Source organism: Mauremys reevesii, linkage group 21 (genome assembly GCF_016161935.1).
Source record: "Mauremys reevesii isolate NIE-2019 linkage group 21, ASM1616193v1, whole genome shotgun sequence".
Classification (NCBI taxonomy): Eukaryota; Metazoa; Chordata; order Testudines; family Geoemydidae; genus Mauremys; species Mauremys reevesii.
In genome coordinates, this window is record NC_052643.1 from 14,750,206 (window position 1) to 14,774,731 (window position 24,526).

General features: G+C 46.8%; 2 protein-coding genes across 11 annotated transcripts in view; one reads left to right on the forward strand and one right to left on the reverse strand.

Moving 5' to 3' along the window:
- Positions 1 to 328: 328 nt before the first annotated feature.
- LOC120387735 (transcription factor HES-5-like) overlaps positions 329 to 24,526 on the reverse strand; it is a 41,266-nt gene continuing 17,068 nt past the window's right edge. For 2 of the 10 annotated variants that reach the window (XM_039508802.1, XM_039508801.1), the window contains exons 3-5: positions 5,075 to 5,145; positions 2,145 to 2,325; positions 329 to 2,010 (exon numbers count right to left, since the gene is read on the reverse strand). In XM_039508802.1, coding sequence (XP_039364736.1) covers positions 1,769 to 2,010; positions 2,145 to 2,325; positions 5,075 to 5,145 — 494 coding nt within the window. In that variant the 3' untranslated portion in view covers positions 329 to 1,768. The other 8 variants (XM_039508797.1, XM_039508799.1, XM_039508795.1 and 5 more) reach the window with 8 other exon arrangements.
- On the forward strand, positions 19,077 to 20,712 carry LOC120387736 (transcription factor HES-5-like). The gene is made up of 3 exons (XM_039508803.1): positions 19,077 to 19,174; positions 19,564 to 19,744; positions 19,991 to 20,712. Exons 1-3 carry the CDS (start codon positions 19,109 to 19,111, stop codon positions 20,257 to 20,259), a joined length of 516 nt encoding a protein of 171 aa, XP_039364737.1. The 5' UTR covers positions 19,077 to 19,108; the 3' UTR covers positions 20,260 to 20,712.

Sequence of the window (24,526 nt, forward strand, 5' to 3'; positions counted from 1 at the left end):
AGCACTGGGTAATCCAAGGGGACCCGGCCCAGCTTCTTGCCAGGAGAGGCCTTGGTACTGCATGGCATTGACGTTACCCGGGCTGGGAGGTGTCACTCTGGATTTAGTGCCGAACATCAGGTCTAAGTAGCATAGTGGGCAATGGAGAAAATGAACAGGTGTGTCCCTGGAACCATCCGTTCCTGCCGAATGTGCATCCTTTAGTAATTCAACAGTGTAAAGCAGGAGGGAGGAGAGCACAGGAGCTTCCCTCTACTGTACTCTGTTACATCAGTTTTATGCTGGTGTAAATCCACTGCCCTAATTGATCAGAATCAGGTCTCTGGATTTTAAGAGAGCCCAGAATGGCAGGAGCCGCTTGCCAATGCAGATGCCTGTGCTTCCTGGGGCAGTGGTGTGGTAGCAAAAGAGCTTAAGGGAGGCTGAGTGGGCCAGAGGTGTCTAACCTTTGCTTTCATCTCTGTAGAAACTATGCATGGTCTAGGAAGGATGGGACAGTGGTTAAGGGTCAAACCTGGGGCTTGAGAATGGGGAGTTGAATTCTCCGCTCTGCCACAGACTTCCTGTGTGACCTTGGGCAAGACAGTTAGTAAAATAAAGGACTTGGAGACAAATGGGGATCATAGCACTGCCCTACCTCCCAGGGGTGTCGTGCAGATAAGTATGTTACAGGCAGTGAGGTGCTCAGCTATTGTAGTGATGGAGGCCATGTCAGTGCCTAGGATAGGCAGGAACACAAGCTCCTTTGGTCTGAAAAGTCTCCTCTAGCAATTACTGTGGTGTTGTTAAATTAGCAAAGAGTGTTTCAATGGTCCGTGCAGCTGCACATAGCTGACAAGAAGGAAACCTAGCCAGCAGTTGCACACAAATGCATTTTTATTTCTCTCTACAAACATGTGATACAGATGCATACATAGTATGCACAGAGCCCACAGGGCCATTCCCAGGCATGGGAGAAACTTACCATCCACAATGAATGAAACCGCTCAGTACAGAGAACAATCATTATAATAATGAACGTGCTAGAAAGAGCCAGGCTGACAGCCCAAATGTATAACATTGAACCACCAAACCTTGCATCTACTTTCTTTTGTCTTTAATATAAAGCATTAAAATATTATTTTCCTAAACAGAAAAAGCAGCAAAATGGTAGAAATATTCCCCATCGTTTTATCTAGTGACCTCTTGCTAGCCCTACAGTGTGATGGGTGAACAGAAGCTAGGAATCTATCGTTGCTGCTATGCAAGAGCTGCAAGCAAACAGGGCAAGAGAACTTGTAAAACGGTCCACCAACAGTGAGGTACTAAATTCGTCCTAAATTCAGAGTGAGCAAAGGTTGCTAGGAAAGTGGGAGCAAAGCTGACAGCTTTTACAAGCAAAATTAGAGAATTCTCTCCTACCAACACCGTTATCTGTTACAATCTTAACATAACTGTAACACTGATAACATTTAGCCACCTACAAAAACCTCCTTCATTATGAAGGCACGCGCCTCTAGACTGGGTGCCCTGGTGTACATTGCTATCACCAGTGTCTGCACAGCTTAAATACCACTCAACAGAATACCTGAACCTTTTCCAGAGGATCCCACATGAAACTGAAGAATCAAAAGTATCCCATTCTTTCCACACACAAATAAAACGGGAAATAATATTCCCTACATAGAGAGGATCAGGGTGTGACTATCAGCTGCAGTCACAGCCATCCTCTGGAATATAAAAGACAAAGGTCCATAAAGCAAGCGTTTCCTGTCCCCCCTCCCGCAGTCTACCAGGGTCTCCAGAGAGCATTGACGTTCTTCAGGGATGCTTGCTTTGGGGTGTTCTGGCTGGAAGAGGAGCAGATGACCTCTGGCGCAGCCAACTGGCTCTTCTGGAAATGACTCAAGAGCTTGCTCTGCGTTTCTGTTTGGACTTTATGGAGAGACAGAAAATGGAAAGCCTCCTGCAGGCACCTGGAGTAGCCTTCCTTGAAGTCGAACTGAGAGTTTTTATGGATGGATCCTGCAGCTAGAGAAGGAAAGAGAGATGGGAGAGGAAAGAGACCATGATTTAGACTCATTCTTCATGTCACTCTCTGGAGCTTCATACAGTACATCACTGCTTTGCACACAGCCAGGACTGAAGCCAACTCTGATACTCACTCTTTATCTGCAGCTGGCTCTGCTGTTTCAGGTAGCTAACAGTCATCTCCAGGATGTCGGCTTTCTCCAGCTTAGAGTTTGGCTGGTGTCTCTGGAACTCCTTCTCCAGCAGGAGTTTCAGCTGCTCAATGCTGCTGTTAATCCGGTCCCGGCGCATTTTCTCCACCACCGGCTTCCTCAGCTGCAAAAAGCAGGACAAAAGATTTGCTTAGAAAACATCCTCACTCTGCCACATCTCTGGACTGTTTGGTCCATAGCTTCAGTGCATGTAAGTAGTATAGGCCAGATCCTCAGCTGGTGTAAGTTAGCATAGAAATAGCGCTACGCTTATTTCTACCAGCTGAGGCTCTGGCCCCATCAGTTTCACTGAAGCAGTCAGCAAAGCAGACTGTGCTGGTACTTACTTTGTTTTTCTCTTTTGGTGTCAGCAGGTTGTTGTGCTCCATGAAAACAGTGCTGGGGGCCATCTGTCCCGAGCTAAGGAGGCAGATCTCAGTTGTGCTGAAGTCCTGTGGAAGTGCTGCTGGAAGCTGACTCTGCCCTATATTTATACTGCACAACCTTGTTGAGAATCTGTGGGTCTCTGACTTGGTTGAGTTTCCCACACTCCAGAGCCAATCAGAGATAAGCAGGACAATAGATGAAGCATCTATTCTTGCACGCTCCATTGCCAGTGAATAGCTGGGGGATAATGACCTTCTCCCAGATGAGCAGGTGGAGAGTGTGTGGTACGTGAAAGATTGGGATCCAAATTACATGTTAGAAGCTGGGAAAGAGCTGGCCCTCAGTGAGAAAAGGCTGCTGACTGATGCTGCAGATCAATAGCTTTCCGGGCACACACAATATTCAGTTCACATACAATGGTGAATGCGGGGGCCAGTTGCTGATGGCGGGAAAGAAGCTAATCTGTGCAGAGGAAAAGATGGGATTGTATCTTTTTTTGAAAACATACACACCCAGGCACACACTTTGGGCGCGAACACACACGGACACACCGATGAAGGCAAGCAGCACGCTTGCTCGGAGATCGCTGGGTTCACTAGTGGCTGAAAATAAACTATAGACTTTATTTTGCTAATTTCAAAACCAGGGTTGTTGTTTTTTGTGGGTTTGTTTTAATAACAATGAGCCAGATTCTGAAGTTCCTCCTCAGCTGTCATCAGTGTGAGTGTCGCCTGACTCAAAACAGTGTGGACTCCATGGTCTGGCTAAGGATAAACAATGCACTTCATTGTGGGTACACACATCTATACAGAGTGTTGTTATTTACTTATTTATACAAAAGACAGTCTCGTGGTTAAGCAGAGGACTGGGAGGAAGTAGATTTGAGTTCTGTTCTCAGACGTCCTGGGTGACCTTAGGCACTTCCCTTCTCATCATCTCAATTTCCCCATATGGGAAAAATAGTCACAATAATACTTCATTTCTCTGTTCTTAAATATGAGAGAGAATCCAGAGGTGAAAGGAGGGAAATCTTAGTGGGTGCTGAATATCTGTAATACTTTTGCACTTATGCATTACCTTCATCCACAGAAATCAAAACATATAATGAACATTAATTTCGCCTCACAACCCACTCCCCTCCATCCCCACCATGAGGCAGGTTTTAGTGGGATTATCCTCATTTTACCAATGGCGAAACTGAGGCACAGAGCAAAGTCATGCAGCAAGTCAGAAACACAACTGGAAATAGAACCCAGGAGTCCTGACTCCCTTTCTCCTTCTCTAGGCTACAGTCCATACTAGGATTTGATTTTACTGGCAGTTTCTGCTCTAGAGAGACCCAGGACTGCACTAGCAAGAGATGCTGCTGTTTAGGATATTAAGATGTATTCTTAGAGCTGTGTGTTTCCAATAAATAAAATATATAATAATAATAATAAATAATAAATTGCACTACACCTGACCTACACTCTGCCTGCTTGAATAACAAGGAGTCCTCAGTCACTTTTCTGAGCATTAAATTAACTCATACAAAGATAAGCTGAGTATCAAATGGAAGCAGACTGATTTCTGCACCATCTGTATGTTTAGTACACGTCTTCCATTCCAATTAGTTACATTACAAGGGTAGAGTTAAAGCATGGAGCCAGGCTGCTGAAGCATGGGGTTCTGTTCCCAAATTTGTTCCAGATTCACTGTGTGAACTTAATCAGGTCACTTCACTTCTCCGTGCCTCAGTGTTCCCATCTGTGACAAGGGGATTATAACATTCCCTTCTCTCACTATTCTTATGCGGCTCAGTTTATATTTGTTAAGAGTTTGGGGATCCTGCCACGGAATGTGGTATAAAAGTGTGTGTAATGTATATGAAAGTGAACACACACACACACACACACACACACACAGAGTCATCTGTCTCTAATTCAGTTATTCTTAAAACCAGGTAAGGCTTAAGTGACCTCTTCCAGGATCTGCTTTTCCTTCCCCATTGTACTGCCCTTGAATAGGCTCACTTCTTTTGTACAGAACAGCAGCTGTTGAGCTCTGAGTCTTTTATGTCAAGTTGTGGGAAAGTTTTGTGACATCATCTCACATGTTTCCTCCAAAGCGTGTGGATTAATTCTGAGCCCATGTAATGCCACCTAGAAACCCCATCGTTTGCTCTCCCGCGCCCCTCTTGGGGACAGCCTCTGAAACGGATCTCTCAAGCAGCGAACTCATTTCTAGGGCTGATTAGCCAATGACACATAGGGAGAACCCTGCCAGTTTCCCGGCCCGCACACTCAGCTAACAGCTTTGCCTGAGATCGTTCCTGCTTTGCAGATGAGCTTACTAATAACCAGATATGGGAAGAGCCATAAATTCTCCCTGCAACATCAACCACACACATGCATGCCCCACATTTGAATCTAACAAAGCAGTTTTAAGTGTCAGATGCCCCTCTCTGTAATAACCAGTTGTACAGATCAAAGCATTTCCACACTTACCCTCGTTTGGGGGGAAGGGAGGAGAGTCCTGTGCCCTGTGAGTTTTCTGGCCCATCTCAGGACTTTTATTTCTGTGGAAGACAAATGAGCTTTCAGTGGTAAGCCTGTTAGCACAGACGTGGGAGTGCACAGGTGACTGGTGCTGCATGTGCCTGTTTATCTCAGTTTGGGCTTCCGGCCACTTCGGAGATCTGGTGCTATGACTCAAAACGCTCTTTCGAAAAGAGAACCTAGAGGGTCAGACTCAGTTAGAACTGGCCAGATCCTCGCAGCTGTCAGCTGACTGTGCTGGGGTAAATCAGAGTCACTTTTGTCCCCTCGGTGGGTATAAATCCAAATAATTCCCCGGAAGTCAATGGAGCTACACTCATTTGCACCAGCTGAGGATCTGGCCCTTGTTTATAGCACACTTGTTCTCAAAATAATAGAATCTGAAAACAGACATTTTATTTCTCAGCTGAAGGTAGCCTGAGTAATCAAAAAATCACATGGGGACAAATCTTGCCACCTTGAATTGCTATAGTTCCATGGAAATCAATGGTAATTTCACTCAATGAAGGACTTTAGAATTTGCCGCATTGGAAAAAACAACAAAATATCTGCCCCCCACCAGGTCCCCAAGGCTTTTGGAAATTGATCAACACTTGCAGGAAATTAACCATGTGGAATACAATCCCTGCTTGATTCCCCCAAGGACCCTGCCAATAAGCCCTGCAGGGGAATTACTTTCTAGTTCTGTTTGGTTTTTTGGTATGTTTGAAATTTGATGGAGTCGTTTGATTATGGCAGAGTTGGGGCTGGGAGCCCTTGAATCTCAAGTTCTATCCTTGACTCTGATATAAGCTCTGTGGCCTTGAGTGAGTCACTTAACTGCTGTGGGCCTCAGTCGTAAAACAGGGACGATTGTAAGGTCTGTTGCACTGGTTTTGTGGGGTTCATCTATTGTCTGTAAAGTAACATAAGTGCAAAGTCTCCCTGACTTGACAGCAGCTTTTCCCTACCTCCCTGCGAGTCACACCACACAGATACTGTAGTTCCTGGAACAAATGTTCTAGTCTCAGGAAAAACAAACTAAAAAATGACTCCATGGTTTTCTCTGTGGCTTCGCAATCAACAAGGGAAATTAACTAACCAGGGAAGAACTAGCTTTGGAGGAGATCGTCACTTCGGCATGACCCCAGAATGAAGGGCTGTAACTCCAGTTTGATTTGGAAATCCCACCAAAGGGCAATGGGCCAGATTCTTCCCCACTGTAAAGCTACAGGTGTCAGTGGAGTTACACCAGGGATCATGAATTTAGAATTAATTTATGTCCCAACATCGGAATGATTGCTTTCTACTGTGGGACCGGAGCACATGGCATTGGAAAGAAAACAGATGATGACCATAAGACACTACATACAGGTACCACACTTGAAATGTGGAGTAAACACTATCCGCTCTCCTGAATCTCTGCCAGATGTTCGCTTTCAAGGCGTTTTAAAGGAGCTGCTGCTTTCCCAAGTCTTCAGAGATCATCACTGCTCTGATTGCTTCCTTTCTGATAACTGCTACCCAGATGGCCTTTTGGGAGTAGGGTTTCCCACTGAACACAATGCAAAGTCAAGCACCATTGCTAATGTGGTTTGTAGCCAGGCACACTTCTTTTGTGTGGGGAATGAATATAGTTAAGAAATGGTGTGGGAAACTTGGAGGTACACAAACTTCCACAGCCTTATGTTAATAAGCCGCTTACCATGGGAGGGTACTTCGGAGAAAAGGAACTCTGTGTGAGGGATGGGAAAGGCGGCAAGATCTTGGCAGACTTGGATATACAAAGTTAGCACTGAACCCTGGAGACCTTACTCGGGGAACACTCCCATTGGGCCAAATCCTGAAACCCTTTCTGGGAAGAAACCCTCACTGAAGCCAACGGGAATTTCAGCCTGAGTAGAGCCTGAGCGGGACTTATGGACTTGATCCATATCCTTTGGCACTTCCAGGGCCATATTCTGATCTCAGCTACACCAGTGTAAATCCAGAGTGACTCCAGCATCTTCCGGCATAGCTGCAATCAGAATCAGGCCTTTCTATCCAAGCAGCTCAGAGCCCTTTTCAAGCATTTATGAACAAACAGGGCAGAATGTCTCATTTCACAGGGTAACTGAAGCGCCAATAGGCTAAGAGCCTGATTTTCATAAAGATCTGGGCCTACTTTTTTGAGTGTACTTCCCGTGTGTGTGTGTCCAAATCACATGATTTGCACACGTAGGAGGCTACATAATTGCTTGTGTGTGCAAATCCGCATTTGACATACAAGTGGGCATCTACTTTGAAAAAAAACAAAAACAAACCCATCAGGCCCTCAGTGACTTTTTAAAGTTCATGCAGGAAGCACGACAGATGTGGCAATAGTCCAGAGGACTCCATTGCTCACACAGCCATCCTTCCTCTCCGGCTCTGTGAATCAGAGAGCTGCAAAACCTCCGCAGCAAAGCTGTACAAATCAGGCTCTGGCCTCCGCTGCCAACTCAGGACTCAGCCCGCATCTGGCAATTGTTTTGCTACAACTCACAAACTTTGGCCCAGTCATGAGGGCATCTGGGCTCCGTTTGTGGTTTTGCAGGGATGGCCTCCACATGGAAGACGACTCGGCTTTTACTGGGTTTTGAGGACTTTGTGGATTTGAGTTCACTGAGTAAGGACGCAGTGAGCCCCCAACTATGGTGCAAAGCCAGTGGACAAGTGCCCCAACATTCAATACTGCTAATACACGGATCTGCTGAGGGTAGTGATGTTTGTTCAGACTGTTCCTGATGACAGCAGCTGTCCAGGCAGAGCTGGGAGTGGTTAGAGCAATGGACTGGCAGTTCGGACTTCTGGACTGTGTCATGGGCTCTGTCATGGACTGTGTGGCCTTAAGCAAATCACTTCACTCCTCTGTGCCTCAGTTTCTCCAACTGTCAAACAGGGAGAATAACACTTCCAAGAGGGCCAAGCAGCCTGGTTCATTAATATTAGCAAAGGGCTTTGAGATCTCTGCATGAAAGGGGTCAGACCCCTGGGATGCTGTCGTTGCTGTGGCCTCAGCTCTCGCTCTCGCCGTTAAGAGCGGACGTACGGAGCTGCACCGAGGAAATCGTTTGCAAAACCCAGGAGCCCATACTGCATACTCTGGAGCAGACAAAGCACTAGGCAGTATGCGTGTATGGATCAGAGAACCTAATACAGGCTCAGCAGTGCAGCGCCACTGAACTCAATGGGACTGTTTCTATGGGCTTGAATGAGTGTGGGATGAAGCCCTAGTCAGTCCCTGTGCTGCTGCTTGTGAGCGAGGGGGGGGGTTATATATTACTCAGAGCCCCCTGTTTGAATTTCCAGCAATTTCTCTCTGGCTACAGTAACCTGATTTTTTTTTCCACTGGCTTTCCCCTCAACCACCACCCTTCCAGTTTAATAATGGGATTTTTCTTTCTGTCATTCTCTCTCCTTGTGTCTGCAACAGGCAGATGTGGGACCGAGGACAAGAGTCTGTTACAGGCCCTCAGACTGTGTGAGTTTGGAGTTCCTCTGAGTTTCCCACACTGCTTCTCTATTCACCGCATTCAGACGGAGGATAATGAAAGTGTGCCGTGCTACAAGCTGAATTAGAAATGGTGTTTGACTTCCCTTTGTACTTCCTAGAAGCCCTGTTCTGGGTAGACCATCTGCAGAGCACTTACTGTGGAGAAAAACATTGATCAAGGTCTGTCAGCCTGAGCTGGGGGAACTTGGGAAAGAAATTCCTTGTGCTACTTCAGTTCTTTAGGGCTTAACATCTGGCCTGGGCAAGGGGGTGCTGGTGGTGGTTTAACAATCTCACTTCCTTTAAAAGTTTCTTGACAACATCCAAGTCTGTATGCAGTAGCCTGAACTTCTGATTCTAATGATGTGGTGAGGGATCCCATAACTGGGAATAATATCTAGTGCTTTGCATTTCCAAAATGCTTTACAAATAGTTGCTGATGAAGTCTCAGAACTCCTTTGTGAGTGAGGGTTGTTTAGTAGCTGCGTTTTGCAGAGACAGACAGGATCAGCCCAAAAGATACAAAAGCAGCCAGTGGTTTTAGGTGCTCAGTTTCACTTGCCTGCTTTGCAGAAATGCAAAACACCCATTTTCATTTTAACTGGGTACTTGATGCTTCTGAAAATGAGGCCCCAAGGTGTCATCAGTTAGGCACCCAAAAACCAGTGGCCATTTTTTAAAATTTTAGCTAGAGTGACTAGTTCAAGACCACAGATGGAGTTAGTGTCAGAGCTGGGGTGACAAGGCAGGACTTCCTGGCCCCTAGGGCTATGCGGAAACCTCTCTCTGAACTACACAATGTATTCAGTAACAAGGGACTAAATGGGAAAAAGAATGTAGGTTTTGCTCTGTAAGCACTGATCATAGGCACCGACTCTGTGGGTGCTCCGGGGCTGGAGCACCTACAGGGAAAAACTGGTGGGTGCTCTGCACCCACCGGCAACTCCCCATCCCATCCCCCCGCTCCAGCTCTCCTCCGCCTCTGCCCCTAAGTGCGCCTTCCCCGCTTCTCCTCCCAGCTTGCCACTACAAAACAGCTGTTTTGCGGCATAACAAGCTGTGGGAGGGAGCGGGGGAGAGCAGGAATGTGGCTTGCTCAGGAGAGGAGGCGGGGAAGAGGCAGGGCTGGGGCGAAGATTTGGGAAGGAGTCCAATAGGGGCAGGGAGGGGGCAGAGTTGGGGCAGGGACTTTGGGGAAGGGGTTGGAATGGGGGCAGGGCTGGGGACGACGGGGAGCACAAGCACCCACCGGCGCCAGGAGAAGCTGGCGCCTATGGCACTGATCTCATTCGCTCTGCCAATACACGCTCACACGGATCTGTCAGTAACACCTCATTTTTAATCCCTAGACCTGAAGCTCTTGTGAGCAAAGACTGCAATTTATATTAAATTATGCCAGACCTTTAGCTAGTTGCATTAAATATGTTTTGGCTAGGAACTGGCCTTAGAGGACTAGCCCTGGCTACTGAACAGCCTGCAGATGGTGATGAATTTCTGCTACTAGGGATAGGGCCGGGATTGGAACCAGTGACTTACGGTACGTCTGCACTAGGAACCCTACAGCGTCATGGCTGTAGTGCTATGTTGTACACGTCCTACAGCGACAGGAAGGGTTCTGCTGTCGATGCAGTAAATCCAGGAGGTGGTAACTAAGTCAATGGAAGAATTCTTCCCTGGACTCAGTTCTGTCTACACTTAGTCTTAGGTCGACTTAGCTACATCTCTCAGGGGTGCACAGTTTTTACACCCCTGAGCAACGTAGCTAGGTTGACCTGACTTACTAGTGCAGATCAGCCCTTAGAGCTGAAAGGCTCCATAGCCCATTACCAGCCTCTGGAGCCATCAAGTGATCAGTACCAGACGCAGCTACTGCGCTAGGAGTGGCTTGTGGCTTTATACTGGGGATCCTGCAGAGGTACACTGCCCTGGTGGCAGCTCCTGGAGGCATTATGCTTGACTCCCCTTGGGGGTGCGTACAAAACAGCACCTACGGCTGCAGCTTATTCCGGGGAGCAGGGCTTGCTCACAACCGTGTCATCGATGCTAAAGGAAGCAAGTCAGGATCTTGGCCCCCACCTTCACCCCATCCTGTCCCACTTCTTTATGGGAGTCTGGCTCTGTTTAATACACTGGACTCCCCTGGTCTTGTACCCCAGTAGTGCAAGGAGGATTGGTGAGGCAGTCTCTTAGCACACAGCACCCCCTTGCACTCCCACTCCGGGCTGAGCTCTTAGACTGCACAAACTCTTTCAGTGGGAACTACTGCACGCTCCCATGGATTAGAGAGAGCGCTGGGACTCTGGCAGGCTCACAGGCCTGTTCTCTGGCTTTTGAAAGCTCTTCCTGCAAGGCAGCCGTCTGCTCTTAACAGGCATAATCTCCTCACTTTATTGCCAGCGGAGCACATGTTCCTGGGTCCCACAAAACCCACCTGCCCAGCAGGGTGAAAAAGACCGTTTCACAAGACACACTTCCATTGTTCTCTCCAGCACCGTGACTGACAGCCGCTGAGCATGAGAAAGGGCAGCCATGGAGGAGCTCACATGCTGAGATCCAGGCTGGGATACCGGCGGGTTAGGGCCGAGGGGGATTGCGCTGTAACACAAAGAAGGGACCAGTCTGGATTAGAAACAAACCTGTCCCAGAGGTGGGTGCCCGTTCCGGAGGCATTGCCTCATACTAGCACCTTCCATCCAAGGCTCAGAGCACTGTAGGAACATGAACTGATCCAGCCTCAGAACCCTGCTGAGGCTGAGCAGTTTAATATCTGACTCATTCACTATTGGCTATCTGGGGGGATAAATCCTGCGCTTTCAGGGGAATGGACTTGATTATCTACCATTAATACACCCTTGTCCATCACTGACTTCAATATTTTTATGTGGTAATTGGGGACAGAGCGCAGGAGTCCTGACACTAAGTCCACTGCTCTGTAATAATCTCTCCTAAGAATGGCCAGACTGGGTCAGATCAATGTCCATCTAGCCCAGGATCTCCTCTCCTGACAGTGACCAATGCCGGGTGCTTCAGCGGGAATGAACAGAACAGGGAAATCAATGAGTGACCCCATTCCCTGTCGCCCACTCCCAGCATCTGGCAGCCTGATGCTTAGGGACACCCAGAGCATGGGGTTGCGTCCCTGACCATCATAGCTCAGAGCCATTGATGGACCTATCCACCATGAACTTATCTCATTCTTTTTTGAACCCAGTTGCACTTTTGGCCTTCACAATATCTTCTGGCAATGAGTTTCACAGGTTGACTGTGCGTTCTATGAAGAAGAACTTCCTTATGTTTGTTTTAAACCTGCTGCCTATTAATTTCATTGGGTATCCCCCCAGTTCTTGTGTCATGAGAAGGCGTAAATAACATTTCCTTATACACATTTTCCACACGACTCCTGATTTTATAGATCTCTGTCATATCCCCCCTTATGTGGGAACATATGAGACTTTCAGCTTGCTCTCTCACTTAAGAAAAAAAAAAAAAAAAGAGAGTTTCTAGCCTGCAGAGAAGAACTTGCAAGTGTGATCCAAATGCAGTCGAAGAGACTCAGAAACCAAAAAGCAAATAAAAAGAACGCCAAATAATTATTTAAACACCAAAATAGCTCACAGGATTTTAAGCCAATCTTATGATTATTGGACACCTGATTCGTGATACCTGAAAGATCTGGAGCTGGAAATATGGCCAGATCCCAGCAGATGCCGAGCACCTGTTGAACAGCCCCATCAACTTCACCACGAGATGCCCAGCATGTGCTCTGTACCTCTTAGGGTTTGCCTCAGCATCAGCCATAGGCTATTCTCCTAGTGTGGACAGAGTTCAGGAGGTGAAAGGCTCCAAGCCATCTGTCCCCTGAGATAGCCAGGCCCTGCTATAAGTATCTGGGTTTAAAAGATCATTTTAAGGATTGTTGTAGCAATGAAGTTGGCCTGATGAGGATTCAAAGCTACTGCTATTTTCAAGCATATCATCATCATCATGATGTTCCCATTATGCAAGCATATAGAACTAATTAAATGAAGCATCCAAATTAACCTTCGCAAACCGAAGGCTATGTCTACACTGCACTTTCATTGGTAAAACTTTTGTTAGTCAGGGGTGTACAAAAACAAAACAAACAAACAAAAAAACACACCCCTGACTAACAAATGTTACAGATGAAAAGAGCCAGTGTGGACAGGGCTTTGTCTCCCGCTGACAAAGCTACTGCCCCTCGTTGGGGGTGGTTTTATTTTGATGGCAGGAGAGCTCTCTCCCGCCGACAAAGAGCAGCTACCCTGCCTAGCTTGCAGTGGCACTGTTGTAGCGGCACACCTGTGCTGCTGTAAGGTGTGCCGTGTAGACTGTAGCCAAAGTTTCAATTGTGTAGCCAGGTCTGTAACCAGAATGTATGTGTGTGTATTGTTAATTAATGACTGCCATCAGTGGGTCTTTGATCTAGAGACAATCACAGATCTCATTAAAGTTGATGGGTATGCTAAGCACCTTTCTTTCATGCTATATGGAAGGAACAATTGAATGTCTCTTGATAGCGGGAAGCCATGGCTCAAGGCCATGGTTCACATGGCAAGGCAAGTAAGCTGTGTAGGCTGAAGGGTTTCCCTGGCACTGATTGCAAATGCAGGGTTTAGGGGACTGATTGGTTGTAAGTGTGTATGCAGAAAGCCAACAGAAAGCGAGAAAAGCAGTAGTGAGTGTGCCGCTGGGAGGAAGCTGTGAGACAGAGCTGCTTTTGGACACAGTACTCACTGGAGTAACAGACCTGGATTTTCAAGTACGGAAACTGCCTGCTGTTTTTTGCTTTCACTGTATTTGGGAAACAGGACTTTGAAAACCAACAGGGTTGCCTGGACCTGACTCCATCATCAATTTCTTTTCCTAATGGAACCAACCCAGCAAGGCCTGAATATTGGCGAATTACTAAGGCCTAAAAAGGACTACAATATTTAGGGCACCTCCCCTGACATAATTAAAAAAGGACACGTCATTGATATGGATCATGCAAACATCCAGTTATATTGGACAGAATGAAATATTTAAAAAGCTACAGAAGCCCTCATGATTCAGGGCAGTTAGCCAACCACTGACTGATGGGGTTAAAAAGAAACTTCCCCTCTAGGCAGGTTATCCTGTGATTGTCCGTTACGGGGGTTTCTGGCATCTGGTACTAGATACTGCCTGTGTCAGGAGGACACTGAGCTAGCTGACCACTGACCTGATCTGCTTCCAGAGATCATTTCTGTTCAGGATCTGAGGGCTGCTCCCTCTCTTTTTCTCACCAGGCCAAGTTAAGGGCCCAAGGAAACCTGCTGCCAATTACTTACTTGGGGATACAGGGCTCATTTCTCGTCCCATTTAAGTCATTGGGAGCAGCAATAGACTCATATAATCTTTAACGCTTGGGGGGAGGGATAGCTCAGTGGTTTGAGCATTGGCCTGCTAAACCAGGGGTGTGAGCTCAGTCGTTGAGGGGGCCACTTAGGGATCTGGGGCAAAATCAGTACTTGGTCCTGCTAGTGAAGGCAGGGGCTGGACTTGATGACCTTCCAGCTCTATGAGACAGGTATATTCTCTCTCTATATATATATTTTTTGTGTTGCCTGTTCAAATCAAGCACAGGTCAGTAATGTCAACAAGGCTTTACCATCCCAGGGCTGTTCAGTGGCCTGTGTGGAAGGGGTGTCAGTACAGCTTTTTGGTTGCCACTTCACTTAAACTACCATTACCATCAGAGGGGCAGCCGTGTTAGTCTGGATCTGTAAAAGCAGCAAAGAATCCTGTGGCACCTTATAGACTAACTACCATGACACTGCCTGGCAGCTCTGCAGCAGGGCAGGGCTAAGGGCCACTGGCAGCCCATGCGGAAGGGTAAGTGCCATGCACAGAATATGCAGGAGTGGCCTCGGCTGGGCACAATTCTTGCATTAACCCTTCAAGAACCAATCCTTACCCATGTATGCCTCTTTCACCGTTGCCAGCTTGGGGCTGGGAGGGAAGTTTGCCCTGCTGGTGCCCATGTTTCTATGGATCACTAAAGGACTTCAACCTGGCACCTTTCACTGAGGCCATTTTAAAAACGCACAGAAAGAGGACGGAAGATGCATGGAACTAGATCTCTCTGATTTTGGAGGGGAAGGGGGCCACGGGGGAATAAATACCTAACGTGGCTGCTTTGATAAACCCCTGCTCCCAGGGCAATGTGTTCCTTTGAGATGTAACTGATTCCTGCCATCAGGCACCAGCCTGCTCTCCCGGAGGGTCAGCGCTTTCCCACATCCAAACACATTATCCTACAGACCCTGCCTTTTGTACAACACACTCCATCTATTCATGTGCAAAGCAGCTGTAATCCCCAGGCCTTTCAGAGTCAATATACCAGGAAATAATAAATCCTTCTTGTGCACCCTTGAATATACTGAGAGGTGACTTGTGGGAATTTCCACTAGGCAGAAAAAGAATAACTGCTTAATTTTTAATTATTTTTAATACCTGCTGTAAGGAGAATATGTCATTGACCCATGAATATTTCAGGGTCACTCGCTTAAGCAGTTGGGGAAACTGATTTCACCTCTGACTACCTTGGAAATGCAGATCAGGTTGGATCATGCATTTTGTGTTCCCCAATGATCAAAACCTGCTTGCCTTCCCTTAAGCACCTAGGAATGAGTGTTTCAGAATGCTGGATCCAAAAAGAAACCAAAAGGTTAAACATACAGGGAGAATGGTTTATAGCTGCATTACAAAAAAGGTCTTCCTCATTTATTTTTTTTTGGTCAGCATTAAAAAAGCCTGTACCTGCATCCTGCATTGGGAAGGTGAGAGGAGGAGTCATCCAGATAATGGCATAATAACAATTAATTATACATAATGGGCCCGATCATCATGTCTTGTTCTCTGAAAGGGGCAGATTCGGCCACACTTACACTACGTAAGGTAGCGCACTGGAATGGGTTACCGAGGGAGGAGGTGGAATCTCCATCCTTAGAGGTTTTTAAGGTCAGGCTTGACAAAGCCCTGGCTGGGATGATTTTGTTGGGGATTGGTCCTGCTTTGAGCAGGGGGTTGGACTAGATGACCTCCTGAGGTCCCTTCCAACCCTGGATTCTATGATTCTACGTGGCTCCATTGGTTTATTTGTGGGGTGAAGTACTACTCAACATGAATGAAAGTGGCAGAATCTGGCCCAGAATGAGGAGTTTTACCTAAGGACCACAGGTCAGGTCTTATATAGCATCTTTCACCTTACAGCACTTCAGAATCTATATGCCATGCACAGTACACGACCACTGAAATAACACCATCTCTGGAGCGCGGGGCGTCAGCACACTGAAGCAGAGTGGATTTTATCCAACAACACCAGTTTAAACTGCTACTCATAGAGAAAGTGCCAAAGGATGGTTAATGGTCATGCACAGGAATGATTTTCCCCCACAGGTCTCATCCAAGAGACCCTCACGCAGTGTAGAACATGGAACTCAGTCTATCTACCCAGGAAGATGAAGAGCTGAGTTGAACCTGCTGAGATTTGACCCTGTCATTCTAAAAATCTAGGCAGCTTAGCCTTAGAGCATTAGTCAGTTAAGTGCGTTGGCTACAATGATGCTAACACAGGGCTGGCCTAAAGTATAAGCAAATGCCTTTTCAGGAGTGCAGTCCAAGCAGGTTCTGCAAGGTTTTTACCACCCATCCAGCTGCAGTGCCAAGGTGAGGCAGAAGAGGTCTCTGCCAGATTCCCCTATGTGGGGAGAAGAGAATTTGCCAGCTGGAACCCTCATGGGTAGGAGGAAGAAGCCACCCATGGCATTTCTATCTCCAGAGAAGTACTTTCCCTACAGACTGCTCACACGGTCATCCTCCTTTGGGTCCTATATTCAGCTTGTCTCACCTGCCCTCTCACCTGCTGCATCTGCCCTAGAGGCAGGAAAGGCACCCTGGAGGCACTGCAAAGATGGGCTCAACACTGAGGCTTGCAGATAGACCACAGACAGTCGTAGCAGGACCCCTCCGAGGAAAGTCAGTATCATATCCCCATTTCATGGAGGGTAAACCAAGGCAGAACAGCATCTATGGAGTAGGCCAAGGTGATAGAGGAGTCAGTGGCAAAGCCTAGATTTTCTGAATCCCAGCCCTGTGCGTAAACCAGAGACTTGCCCCCCATATAGTCCCTTTCCTTGCTAAACAAGGATCTTGGAGACGCTCCGACCCACATGGCATCCAAGCACTTTAGTGACGCCCAGAGAAAAATCACGTGAATTCGCGGTGCATTGACAGACGCGCAGGCTCCACAAAGGAGTTATTAGCACCAAGCTGTGTGGGTTTGAATTTCTCTGAGTTTCCCACACTTTCCCCCATTGATAACATTTCTTGTTTGGACAATAGACGTGTGCCTTGCGACTACTTGCAACATTAGTGACGGTGCCTGAGCCTGAATGAATTCAAGGGAAAAAATCCAACTCCCAAAAGACCATCTGGCTAGCAGTTATAATACAGCAATAAAGGTCAGGGCTGCCGCTCAGAAGTTGGGAAAAAGATGCTCTTTGACACTGAAGAGTCTCTTTAACCAGCTTGGTACAACGACTACCTGTCAGACTCTAGCTTTAAGGTCCCTTGCCATCACTCCAGCGCTTTGGGAAAGATGACATGAGACATGGCCTTTTGGAGACAGGGCAGTGAAATGATGCAAGGAAAAGGGCAGCATCTTATTAGAGCTGGCAAAAGCCAGTGGTGCTGGTGAACTGTCACTGGGCTGCATTTTATCTAATGTTTTAATCCTTTGGCTGGATCAAAATGTCCATGAGATGACCTATCTCCTGGCTTTCCCAGAACACGGGGAATAAAAGGCTCTGAGGACAACATCTGTCCCTAACAAAGAACTAAGCCCATTCAGGCCTATACAATGAAAACCATGAAACTGGCTATTTCCCTGACTTCCCTTCCTGACAATCCAGGCTTTACTTCAGGGTTTTCCACATAGGCAACAGTCCCTGGCTTTCTTTAACCATTGCTGAGTTCCCACAACTAGAAACAGTTCTGTTTCTCTATTCATCAGCCTTGCCTCTGTGTTCCATGCCCATCGTTTGTAGAGAAAGAAGAGCTCCTATCCTTTAGACAGTATGGAGCAGATCCTCTGCTGGTGTAAATCAGCATAGCTTTACTGAGATCAGCTCCATGTGTAACCCTCTTTAATCCATCTCCATATATACCCCTCTATCATATGTCAATGGAGCCATCCCAGTTTATGCCAGCTGAGGATCTGGCCCTATGCTATTTTCACTGCTACCTTTAAGATTATGCCCAGGGATTAAATTTATCCAATTGGATAAAAATCAGAACTGACCTGAACATTTGCCCCAATGTGAACTGAACCTACAGAGAGAGTTCTGAGGCTCAAAAAAGTTAGTTTAAATTTTAAATTAAAAAAATTCTTAGGTGCCTCTGCACTTGCTGATTTCAGCCCCCCCCCCAAAAACAAAAAAGAGCACACTCCTCATTCGTCTCCATGCCCTTTACAAAGATAGCTAAGCGCTATTATTCCAGACCACGAAATAGAGGTGAAGTGACTTGCCAAAGGTCACACAGTGAGTTAGTGGCAGAGTCTAATGGATTCTACTCTGGAACCTCATCCTCTGGACCAGCGGCCTATCTGAGTTATCACTCTACAGTGAAAAAGGGCGATATTGCTAGCCATCCCCATAGGCTCTATTCATCCCCATATACCCCCCACCTAGTCATTCCCATGAGCTCTATCCATCCTCATATATTCCCTTACCCGACTACCCCCATGAGCTCTACCCATCCCCGTACACACGCCCACCTAGCCATCCAGCAGTCATCACTTAGAATCTCCTCAGCACTTAAGACCTGCTTTTCTAATGGGCTTGTCATTTTACACTAAGACAGTATTTTACTTTGCCGTTCGGTCAGTAGTGGGGAAAACCCCAAGTACTCTACAAAGAAGCACCCTCAGCAGGTAAACTCTGTGATAACAGGGCTGGGTGTTCAATGCTCTCTCCAGAAAGAGCAGAGAGATGGACGCAGAACTCTTTATTTTAACCCTTAAGTCACTGCCCCTCCTTTTCCCGCCTTCCCTGAACCGGTGCCTCCATCCCCAGTATGAATGTGACTGGCACATGCTGTGACTCTGGAATGCAATTGATCCCAGACAACCAGCTGGAGGGTCAGTGCTTTCCCAGATCCTCGTGCAGCCCTGCAGCGCCACACTGCACACTCCACCAGTTGGTTTGGGCAGAAGGTTATTCTCTCTGGGGCATTTATAATCAATGTACCATGCACTAATAGATGCCTCCTCTATTGTTTGACCATGTGCCTGGATTGGCTGAACGAGTGTGGGAAACAGCAACAAGCCTGAGACTCACATATCGGCTTGGCCACTCTGGGTATAAATACAGGCAGTCACACAGCCTTGTGATTAGCACAGGAACCCCTGATCCACAGATCTGTGGCCCTAACTGGCAAGGATAAGAATGGCTCCCAGCAACAGCTTCATGGCCCATGTGGAGGAGAAACTGCTGCCAAAAGAGAAGAATAAAGTAAGTTAAACAATGGACAGGGCTGGAAAGTGTGTGTTAGGTTATATTCAGTGGGACTCCTAATGCATCTGAAACTTCAGAGTCAGTTGGGTGTTTACCTAACTGATTTTATACAGGAACATCGGAGAGAGAGAATAGATCAGTGAAAATAAGAATAAAGAGATAGAGTAAAAAAGATTTAAAGAACGAGAACAAAGATTGGTGTAAAGATGGCAGATGGACATATAAGGTATAAGAGGAAGATAGATGGATGGACAGACAGACACGCCAGGACCATAGACTTCCTACTGAGTAGAAATTTGTCCTAATGTACATGGGTGGGAATCAGTGGAGATTATGTAAATTGGATCCACCTGTATCCCTAACAAACTGGCCCTTCTCTTGTACAGCTCAGGAAGCCAGTGGTGGAGAAAATGCGCCGGGACCGGATTAACAGCAGCATCGAGCAGCTGAAACTCCTGCTGGAGAAGGAGTTCCAGAGACACCAGCCCAACTCCAAGCTGGAGAAAGCCGACATCCTGGAAGTGGCCGTCGGCTACCTGAAACAGCAGAGCCAGCTGCAGGCACAAAGTGAGTATGCAGCATGCTTTATCACTCACAATGAGGCTTCCCTGAAGGCCCACTCCTACAAATCTTTGCTCACACAAGTAGACCTTACTCCTGCAGGAATCATTGGGACCATTTGCATAAGAACTATCCACATGAGCAAGGATTTGTGGCAGGTGGCCCCTCGTGTTGATCCCTTCAGGCGTATTTACACTGCTTAGAGTTTGGACAGACCATTAACAGGTTGATTTTCTCCCATTTATTTTCCAGTGGTCAGTCAGAAGAGCCCAGAACAGGATTTTAACACTGGTTACCTGCAGTGCCTGAAGGAAGCTCTGCATTTCCTCTCCTATTGTGAGTCTAAGAAGGAAGCTCAGGCCCGGCTGATCAAGCATTTCTGCAAAGCTCAGACAATTCCAGACAACCTGTGCTCACCCCCCATGCACAGCCCACCTTCATTGCAGTGTCTGGGACCCAGGAAGCATCCTTCCCAGAAGAACATCCCTGTGGCTGTTGCTGCCATCTGGAGACCATGGTAGACTGGACATTTGTGTGTGTGCTGCAAAACCAAAGGGATCTTTGATTTAAGGTCCCTCTTTAAAGTAGGAAACTTTGATTTCCAGAAGGGGGTTTTATTGTTTGTCATGAGAAATGGCCTCGGCAGTAGTTTCCCTTCATAGTGAAGGATGGTGTCTGTATCCTGCAGCAAACATGCTGCCCTTATGGGTGGCTCCTAGCTGAATAGAGGGCCAAGCCCTTTGCCACCTTACAGAGCAAATCTCCCATTGGCTTCCATTAGAGTTTAGCTCAATAAGGTCCTCTCTCCAATGCCCTTTGAAGTCAATGGGAATCTTCATGGATTTCTATGGGCATTGATTCAGGAGCTGCTTTGCCCTATATTAGGCATTGACCTTCAGACAGACGGGGCATTTGAGGATGCAATTTGTATCACAAACAGAGTCTAGCCTTTACTTTTTGAGTGAAAGATTTGATTCAGAAATATTGATGCTTCTGAAGTTCCTATACTATTTTAGTATTATCTCTTGTGCAAAGTTATTATGATAACGAATGACTGTAGGAGAAATTCTCTTAACATGCAGCATGGGTTAATCTCAGTTGAGAGATAATTGATGCCTTTTGTAAAGGAAGTACCTGCTGTGTATCTTAAATAGTGGGGATGGGAGGTGGGAAATGTGCACTCTACAGTCATTGACTGAATGTGCTGATGAGCGTAACATGCTTTTATAAAGTTGCCACGTGTTCATCATATGTGATGTTGAAAGTGACATTGGTTCCATCCCTGTAAATGTCAATAAATTTTTTTTTATTCATTGATCTTTTGTTTGACATCATTAAAACATAGAATTTTATTGGACAATATGTGGGAAACATCAGGACTTGAAGTGTGTGGGGTGGGAGGAGAGTCGCAAGGGATCCTGGGAGATTGAGCAAACACATTTTTTCAGAATCAAGCCAGATTGCTTAGGGCTGGGGTGCTCTTTATGAATGCGGGCCCCTCAGATTACAATAGACCACCCCCCTTTTTCAGTCTATATACAGAATGAGGCTATGTGGGGATGTTGCTGTTTGTAAATGCTGCAAACCCTAACTCTAGTGCGTACACTTCATGCAAGCAGCTACATATAGATTTCAGTTGGAAGAGGAGCAAGATTTGGCTTAAAAAGATAAACGAAAAAGCCTCCAAAATAAAAGTCACAAAGGCCTAATGTATATTAAAGGTGAACTGAAATGCTATAGACAGATGTGTAAGATTCCTTAACAAACCACGCACAGACTTCAAAAATAAAACATCATGAAAAATTTCACTGCCCTCCCTTACCAACCCTATTAATTTATCTATCAAGCCCTGAGTTCAGAGTGCTATGCTTCCATGCTACCCACCCCTGCAGGGCAAGAAAAACACCTTATAAACTATGAAGAATTCAGCTCCTTGCTCTGCTTTAGGGTCTAAACCTGCTCCCATTGAAGTCACTGGCAAAATTCCCATTTCCTTTAATAGGAGAAAATTCAGGGGTCACTTGGTGTTTTGATGTTAGCAACTCCTGTTCACAGAAACCTGATTGGTGGAATGTTGGTCCTCACAGGTAACACAAAGCTTCTCCTTCCTTTAAAAGGGAAATTGCAAGTCTATATAATCTGGTAAGGATTTCCTTTTCCAGATTATTTTCTCTTGTTTTCTAAAAGCACTTCACTCTCATCTTTAAGGAATCCAAGTAAGGCTCAGAAATTCAGCGTTGTTAGTCCAGGAAGATCAAGCACAGGGCTGGGAATCAAGAGATTTTGGTACTACTCCCTGCTTTGCCACGGATTTGCTGAGTGACCTCAGGCGAGACACTGCACCTCCGTGCCTCAGTTTCCCTATCTGTAGACCTGGGATGATAATGTTGTCCCACCATTTCTAAAGCACTTTGCGATCTCTGAATGACAATTGCTATATGAATGCTAGATGTTATTATGTATTAACCATTTACTTTTAACTTGGGCTAGTTTGCCTCCAGGAATTACTGCCACACTCCCGCAAGCTTTAAAATATTTAACACAAACCCTATTAGTTGAGATACAAAAATATGAAAGTGACAACGAGTCCCCTTTGATCCTCCCGCCACCCCCCAAACACAGAAAACAAATCTCACATGTCCTCCTAAATGAAGGGTTACAAAAGCCTGAAAACTCCACCACACCAATTGGGTGATCCAAGCTAAACAAATCCAGGGTGCTAGGCTTCTTGTGAACCACAGATGTGGGTGCAGTAGCAACATTACTAGGTGCTGCTCCAGCCATGTTTGTTCCTGAGAGCAGGCAGAGGATTAAAATTGACAGGTGCTTTGCTTTAGAAGAGAAGGCTTGTCAATTTCACTCCCTGGGCATTGGAAAAGAAGCACAAAGGCAGCATTCTATTCTGTACTAGTCTATAGAGCAGGGGTCAGCAGCCTTTCAGAAGTGCTGTGCTGAATCTTCATTTATTCACTCTAAGTTGAAAGTTTGTGCCCCTAAGAAAGCTCCATCTCTCGCAAAGATGAGCTTCACCCTTGTGTTAGAAAGTTCTGCTGTGCCTGAGCAGAAGCAGCATCGTCCACCACGGTCACAGGCATACTAGTCTGGGCTTTGAGAGAAATGGGGAGGGAGGGGGGAGTCAATTCTGCTTTGCCACAGACTTCCTGAGTGACCTTGGGCAAGTCACTCAGTCTCTATGTCTCAGTCCCCATCTATAAAATCAGTTAATAGCACTTACCTGACTCCCCTGGGTGTGCGGAGGATAAGATACATTATAAATGGTGAGGTGCTCAAATAGTGCAGTAGTGGCGGGAAGGGGGGAAGATAGGTACCTTAGAAGAACTGTTATGTCCATCCTCCACTCAGTCATCAGGGACAGAGATTAGGGAAGGCTAGGGAAAATGAAGGAAGACAGACAGAGGAGATTTGAGGATGGGAGGGAGAAGCCCCTCCAAGCATGACTTTACTGGGTAACACAAAGCCAGCCTTGAGCACCTTCCACATTCACACTTTCATAAAAATGTTTTATAGAATTTGTTATGGGTCCAGCCACCTTGTGGGCAGGATAGCACTGCAGCACCCTGCCTCAGTTTCCCCCTCCCCTGGGTTTCAATGTAACAAAAGTCCAAACAAACAAGAGCTCTTCCACCCCACTTGGGCTGTTCTTTAACCCACTCCCAAGCCTTCCGGCCTGGGGTCTTTTCCCTGCAGGAGCCTCTCTGCCACTCTCTTGCAGCCTGCAACTTCGTGTTCTGCTTCCCAAAGTCAATCTCAACAATGGTGACACGGGGCAAACCCTCCTCGGGTGTCCCAGCTGCCCACAGGCACAGTATACCTTCTCTACTCTCCCTGTCTGTGGCTACAGATGTTTTCATTTGCAGGCTCCCCAGTAGGTGCTGCTGCAGTTGCTACTCCTCCACGATTGCCAGCCGTCTTTGCAGATACAACAGTGCCTCCTGCTGCCTCTACATTCCCCAGGAGAACTTCCTGGATTGGCTTGTGCCATCTGTCCACTTCGAAAAACGGGAACAGGAACTGCAGTAGTTACTGCTGACCCCACATACGCCTATTTTTACCACTGCTGCTGCTCCTCTTTGGCTTCCTCTCCTCCATCCTCCGCTCCAAGCAAAGGGGATTCACAGCACAGATCCTGCTGACTGCACCAGCGTTAGAGGTCATCACCCACTGACCTAGGGTGCCTCTAGAACAACACAGTATCAGTTCCCCCTCTCAGGGCATCTCAAAGAACCCTGCCGCCTGGTTCGGCTGCTGCGGTGACTTGGCCCTCTGGCTAAGTCATTTAACAGAAGTCCTCCCCATCTAGGATATACCTGTCAATGCAAAACCAACACACACACAAACCCACAGCATCTACAGCCCAGCCTCAAGCTGGACCCACCAGTCCTCCTGTCCCGAGGAGCTGCTCTGCCTTCCTACTCTTTTACTAAGCACTGGCAGGAACTCCCGCACTTCCTTCCTGCACTCTTCCTTCTTCCCTGCAGAGACAGCCCCTCTGCTTCTCTAGGCCCTCTTATCTTTGTTTCCCTAGAGCCAGCCACCCAGTGACACAGCTAAACAGTCAGTCCCTTTCAAACCCCGCCCTTATCTACGGTAAGATTTCCCTCACATGTAAGAAGTGCCACTCCTCCAGAGAAATCCCACTCTCTAGCAAGCTCAGCAGGGGATGTGGAGGTTTTACTTTCCCTGTCTACAATTCCCAAGGAAATTAAATCTGCACATACCTGTCAAAATGCTAGTTTACAATATTATTTCTAAAGGTTACTGTTGGCT

Coding starts and splice junctions, on each gene's coding strand:
- LOC120387736 (XM_039508803.1), top strand. CDS start 19,109: ATGGCTCCCAGCAACAGCTTCATGGCCCATGTGGAGGAGAAACTGCTG. Junction 19,175..19,563: donor TGCCAAAAGAGAAGAATAAA/GTAAGTTAAACA, acceptor TCTCTTGTACAG/CTCAGGAAGCCAGTGGTGGA. Junction 19,745..19,990: donor GAGCCAGCTGCAGGCACAAA/GTGAGTATGCAG, acceptor TTTATTTTCCAG/TGGTCAGTCAGAAGAGCCCA.